At 32.5% G+C, this 6,584-nt stretch overlaps 1 protein-coding gene across 1 annotated transcript; it reads right to left on the bottom strand.

Annotated features, from left to right (window-relative positions):
• Positions 1 to 1,232: 1,232 nt before the first annotated feature.
• LOC145088270 (UDP-glucuronic acid decarboxylase 1-like) lies at positions 1,233 to 5,683 on the bottom strand. The gene is made up of 7 exons (XM_079026531.1): positions 4,893 to 5,683; positions 4,596 to 4,743; positions 4,400 to 4,479; positions 2,109 to 2,192; positions 1,887 to 1,961; positions 1,692 to 1,784; positions 1,233 to 1,617 (listed from the first exon to the last, which is right to left on the bottom strand). The coding sequence occupies exons 1-7, from the start codon at positions 5,538 to 5,540 to the stop codon at positions 1,408 to 1,410; spliced, it is 1,338 nt and encodes a 445-aa protein (XP_078882657.1). The 5' UTR covers positions 5,541 to 5,683; the 3' UTR covers positions 1,233 to 1,407.
• Positions 5,684 to 6,584: the final 901 nt, after the last annotated feature.

Below are 6,584 nucleotides of genomic sequence, written 5' to 3'. Positions count from 1 at the left end.
TTTTAATATTTAGTTTTTTTTTAATCTTAAATTAAATAAAAAGATTTAATTGGAAATACGAGTTTAAAACTTTTATTTTAAATAAAATCTCATAATCTAAAAAATACTTGAAATAGCTTTTGAGAACTTTAGTATTTAACTTTTATGTTTTATGTCAATATACACCTTATAAAAGTTTACAATTAATTTTTACAAACAACTAAAACTTACCATTAATGTTATTAACCCAAAATACAACAAATATACGTGATCTATTTCTAGATGTTTTTTACACTTGACGTATAAAACTTACCATTGTTTTAAATCAGAAAAAGATTCCATTGCCAGAAATGCCAAAAAGAAGTGATAACTGTAAACTTTATAACATTCATGATATAAGAAGTTGTGTCCAATGCAATAAAAGTTGTACATTGACAAATTAGTGTGTGTAGTAAGTTAGGTGAGTGATTGTCCATATTTAGTTAGAAGAGCTATTTATAATGAATTAGGTAGGTGAAGTATATCTATTGGGGATGAGCTTATTGAGATGGATGACAAAAGATGTGGTCATAAGGGCATTCTCTACAATTTGTACATCACATGATGTTGGCAGTGGAAGTTGTACCATATGCATCAACACTTGTACTTCACTTAAGTACACTGATTGGTTACAGTGACCCCCATGAGGAGACTGCCAGAGCTGACCATCTCTCCTCGTGAGTCGTGACCTGTCTGTCTTCAATTTCAAGCAAGAAAAATTAAAGGTCATTTTCGTCATTTTATCTTCATATTTTAAAAAGATTATAACTATCCAAGTTGTACACAAGTAATTACACTTAATATTTTGTTGATTAGAATCATATATGCAAGATAACAAAAAAGGGGGTAAAACAAACAAGTCCGATATTTGTCACCATTATTTTAAACTAGTAGAGAAACAAGAAATGCATTCCATTATTGAATGAATTATGAATACTCCTTTTGTCAAAAAGAAAGTAGAAGGCATTTGGAAAAGAAGAATAAAGGCAAAGAATAGAAATGGAATCTGAATGATTATTGGGAATTGTATTCTTATTTATATTCCAAAGGAATAAGCCACTTTCCACAAGCCGCAATCATCTTTGAATCAGATGCCAACCACTTACGTAACATAATCACCATGTTCTCTTCTATCTCTTTTATGAACTCTAATCATACATTTCAAATACTCCAATAGAAGATAGAACAAGTTTTTAAGTAAATTATTGCATACCTTTTCAAATAATAAAAATCCTTTACAGATAACACATCTAACATAAGGGATTTGAGTCGAGAAAATCTCTCTACAAATGAAAGAAGACAAAAGAACATATGAAAAAGATGTTAAGATATAAACAAATATAGATATGGGAACATATTTGTATTTAATCTTATGATATATCTAATTTTTTATTTTACGCCTTTGCCCTCGTCCTCATTCAAGATTCGGTTTCTAAAATCAGCTGCCATTCGTGGCAGACCTTCCCGAAGTGTTATCTTTGGTTCCCAATTTAGGAAATTTTTAGCCTTGCTGATATCTGGTTTCCTTTTTTGAGGATCATCAGCAGTGTTCTCTTTAAATTCAATTGTAGCACTCGGATCGATAGTTTCTTTCACCACCTAAAACACAAAAGTTTCATTTTTACAATTATATTATTTCAAAAAGAAAAAAAGAAAGTGATTGAGAAACAAACCTGAGCAAGCTCTAACATAGTGAATTCTCCTGGATTCCCTAAGTTAAAAGGCCCAATGTGTTCACCTTCCATTAATGCCATGAGCCCATCAACCTAACATCAAGCCAAACTTGTAAATTATAGTATTTCACAAGAAAATACAAAATATTATTGACGCATTATTATATATTCATATGAAAATGAAATGTAGGATACCAAGTCAGAGACGTATTGAAAACTACGTGTTTGTTTTCCATCGCCATAAACTGTCATTGGTTGCTTGCGAATGGCCTACAAAACAGAGCTATTTAGCCAAGGATTTTTTTTTTTTACTAATGAGGACTTGTAATAAACGATAAGTGATACTTTATTATTTATTAAATGATTACAATAAATTAAAAAAAAAAAAAAAAAAAAAAAAAGATGATTAGGTTTGACCTGTGCTACAAAGTTGCTAACAACACGGCCATCATCGAGACACATTCTAGGACCATATGTGTTAAAAATACGTGCAATCCTGACCTGCAGTGTAAATCAAAGTTGTCACATGTCAAAGTTTCAAACACAGAGAGAATATTTTAAGGTAACAATGGAGAAATATTTGAGACGCCCAAAATGAGAAGCTTAAGTTGTCAAGTTTATTTTCCTCATCTGAAACCTAGGGTTTCATGAATCCGAAATTCCATGGTGAAATTGTTGTTAGAATAAGTTTCTAACTCTTATTCCATCATTAGGTTATCGTTTCCTTTGATAATTGCTCGTTTCCAACTCTATGAGTGATGTGGGGGTTTATTGAAACCCTAAATGATGACGATCAAGTGTCTAACCATTAAAATTTTGATTTTGAGTGATGATTTGGTTTGAAATCATAGTTTGAACTTCAAATTTAAGTTAAGAGTTCAATCAATGTATGAAGCGTTCAACTCAAATTATGGTGAAATGAATTTTGAGTTGTACGTCATGTTTTAATGGAGGTTTTAGAAGCCTAACTCCATGAAACCTTCACTAGAGCTTAAGGATTTCAATTTCCAACAATGAAATAGGTTAATGATGGGGTTTAGAAGTAGGATCAAGGCTACATTGTTCAAATCATGATGATGAAAACCTTTAATCAAGTGAAAAAGGAATTTCTCAAGCCTTATGGAGTTTTAGCTTATGTAATGCTTTGAATTCGTTTCAAACCCATTGGAACTTCAATTTTTATTATCAAACAAGTCTAGATCATCAGTTAGATTTATATGTAATGGTTTAAAATCATCAATGAAGCTTGGATCATGTTTGAAAACTAACTGAATCCATCCCATTGTTTGAATATGAGCTTTAGAGGTATAAATGGAAATTTAAGCATAAAATTGATAAAACACCCATGGATTCATTTAGTTTAGTAAGTTATCATGTACCCTCTTGTTTCAAAGCCTAAAAGGCTTTATAATTTGATCCTAGGGCATCGGGAAGTCATCCGCTCACTTCTATTAATTCCATAGGGATAAGTAATGCATGTTTAAGAGTTAGTATAAGTTAGATATGGTGAGGATACTTATGAATCACTTAAGATTGATTAGTATTATCAACCTAAGAATATTTTTTGTAGTTGTTCATTGGGTGATCTTTGACTATCCAATCATTATTTGAAGTGGAGCTATGTATCGTCTAAGTAAAAGTGGCTACTAAGTGATTTGTTCAACTCTAAAAGACAAATGAAATGCCTATAAGTGCAAAGATGAGTAAATACCCAGAGTACATGTCCTTACAACTCAATTTGATATATGTTTTTATTTAAAGTTATATTTACGCATACTTGATTGCTACGCGGCTATTATACGTACTTTGTTGCATGCACAAAGTTTATTTAAAACATGACGAAGCATCTTTATGTGAACATATCACTTACAATTGGGATGAGAATTATATGATGTCCGAATATTGACACTTGAGAACACTTTACCTTTTTAAAGCTAGATATTGGCTTACTGACAAATGGGAACACTTTCCTTCTTTATAAGCTAGATGTGAGCTTATTGTAAGCTAGATATAAGCTTATTTGACAATGACTCAATGAGAACAATATCTCTCTTTATAAGCTGGAGATACGCTTATTGTAAACTAGATATGAGCTTATTTGACAATAAGAACACTTTCCCTCTTATTAAGCTAGATGTGGGATTATTTTAAGCTTGGTATGGGCTTATTTGAAAATACAAACACTTACCCTTTTAACAAGCTAGATGTGAGCTTATTTGACTTTAGTAAGAAAATGACTTTGATTAAAAGTAAAGAACTTGGGTTGAGATTTTGGATGCATTTGCATTGCATGGTTTCGGTTTTGGAAATGATTCCATCTAATGCTTCTTAAGCACTAAAATGTTAGCCAATACGAGGGGTGTTTCAAAACAGACCCTAATTATATATCTGACAAGTTAGGTATACACAAATATATATGCTCCAACTTAACAAGGAGTGTTGCAAGAGTCCTACAATCAAATACATTCTCATGATTTTTAGCCCAATAGCATTAGTGAATCTCTATGACCCTTATGTTGTGAATTCAAATGGCATTAAGTTTGTTCACCATTTAATATACATATGTGTCTGTGTATGTGTGTTCTCAAAGGTATCATTATCTATTTAATTTATGGCCCTTGACTCCTTGTATCTAATTTAAGAGATTTCTTCCCACAATTTAATGAAAATGACAACTAAAAGAATAGTAACAGTATGTAATGAATCACCTCAACATCATCACCTCGATGATAATCCATCGTCAAGGTTTCAGCTGTCCTTTTCCCTTCATCATAGCAGCTTCTAACACCTGACGATATAAAAAAACTGAATCATTACAAATATCACTACAGAAAACAGAAACACAAAAAGATAAAGTTGTACAAAACAAAGTAAATTCAGACAAATTTCAGGTTTAAAGTCCACCTATTGGATTCACATGCCCCCAATATGTTTCCTTTTGAGGATGCTCAAGGGGGTCTCCATAAACTTCACTGGTGCTTGTAAGCAAAAATCTTGCCCCAATTCTTTTGGCAAGTCCCAGCATGTTTAGAGTGCCCATCACATTGGTCTTGTAATCACACTAGTCAAGGATCTTCAAATTCATCAACTTTAGCATTTATATATCAAAACATTACTAAACAGGAGATCATATATGTCAATGCAGGAAAATTTTGATTTCGATTACAGTAAACAGAGGAAGAAAGAGCTAAAAAAGGATATGATGGTCTTGACAGGATTGTACTTGTAATGGACTGGGGAAGCAGGACAAGCTAAATGATAGATTTGATCCACCTCCAGTAAGATAGGTTCAACCACATCATGCCTAATTAACTCAAATCTAGGGTTCCCAAAATGATGCGCAACATTCTCTTTTCTACCAGTAAAGAAATTATCAATGACAATCACATCATCTCCTCTTGCAATCAACTTATCAACTAAATGACTACCCACAAAACCAGATCCGCCAGTCACCACAACCCGCCTCCTCTTCTGCCCAATAGCCACCGGAACCCGTCCTACTCCCTTATTAACAGGACGGTAGTAGTGGCTAACGGTGTCTTGGTTGGAGATCCCAGTGGATCTGGGCATTGACGGGATTTGATATCCTCTGCCAGTATCGGCTATGCTGATGGTGGTAAACGATGGTTTGAGGATGACGAAGGCGGAACCGATCAAGATTCCGATTAGGGTGAAGAGGAGACGCTGTTCTTTGATGATGTAATTGATGGATCTTGGGAGATATCGGTGGGTGGATGAAGGGTGTTTGAGGGATTTAGGTGAGTAAGGTGGGGTTTGACCAGTCGGCATTTCTTCATCTCTCCTTTGATTTGCATTTGATTGTTTATGTAACTGCTTCATGTTGTTCATCGTGATTGGATCTTTTCGATTCAAATTATGTTTTTTTTTGGTATAGGGGTTAATAGTTTATGAGCAAGTGAAGGGCATGAGAATGGAATTGGGTGTAGAAATGATGTTTATGCTTTCAGGGGTTCTTTGAAGTTTGAAGCCATGAACGGCTGTTGTGTCTTGCATTGTTAAAAAGAGCAGTTGCACAGAGTCAACGCCCAAAACACAGTATTTTTGTAAATAAAAAATAAATTGCGTAAAAGATAATGTATTTTAGTTGTTTTTTACTTTTTCTTTTATTTATTTCAGGTGAAGTTTTGATTTTAAATAAGATTAAAAATAACATATACACCTTGCATCTGATTCCTACTTTCCTATCCCTCATATATAATGATGATAAAATCATGAAATTAGTGAAATTGTATTTATCACAAACCATTACATATTCAAAACTAAAACACTAAAAACAATGTGAATTCATGTAGTTTTATTTTCTAAAATTGCACACTCGGTTTTCTTGTCATATTACATGTTCAAAACTAAAATATTAAAAACAATGTGAGTAAATTATTACAATAACGAATCGCTTTACTTTTTATAATGAATGTTTAATCATGGTGTTTATATTTTTATTAGAATAGTTAGAAAATTAATTTAAAAAATAAAGATGTAACATTTGGGCTAATAATCTAGAAGGGCTCCGAAGTTGGTAGCCCACCAGTGAGTGTGTGAGGCCCTTAGTTGGCTACTAAACGCTGGGTTGTTGCCTTGTTGGTATGGTCCAGGCCCAGGGAAAATTATATAGAAAATAATATAATAAATACGTAAGGCATCGACGAAAATTATAGAAAATTAAAATATATTAATAAATACAAGTCTTACATTAAAGGAAAATTGGACATAATCACATATATTTTAGTTCATAGAAATTTATGATTAGTTTTTAACAAAGAAAATATTTTAGTAACAGAAATATTGTGTGAGCGAAAATTTACAAAGAATATGATATTTTTAGTCTTCCAAAAACATAAAACTTATTAGACGTCGTTCTTTTGTCTAGTTTAT

The sequence above is a fragment of the Lactuca serriola genome, chromosome 2 (genome assembly GCF_051521515.1).
Source record: "Lactuca serriola cultivar US96UC23 chromosome 2, Lser_US96UC23_V15, whole genome shotgun sequence".
NCBI classification, from domain to species: domain Eukaryota; kingdom Viridiplantae; phylum Streptophyta; class Magnoliopsida; order Asterales; family Asteraceae; genus Lactuca; species Lactuca serriola.
The sequence above is the reverse complement of the archived record's forward strand: the minus strand, read 5'-3'. Positions and strand labels throughout refer to the sequence as shown.

Bases quoted from the DNA above. Each gene is read 5' to 3' on its own strand.
- LOC145088270 (XM_079026531.1), bottom strand. From the start codon at position 5,540: ATGAACAACATGAAGCAGTTACATAAACAATCAAATGCAAATCAAAGG. The intron at 2,193-4,399 runs GTGATTCATTAC...TTTACACTGCAG, and splicing joins ATCGAGGTGATGATGTTGAG to GTCAGGATTGCACGTATTTT. The intron at 1,962-2,108 runs GTCAAACCTAAT...TCTGTTTTGTAG, and splicing joins TTAGCAACTTTGTAGCACAG to GCCATTCGCAAGCAACCAAT.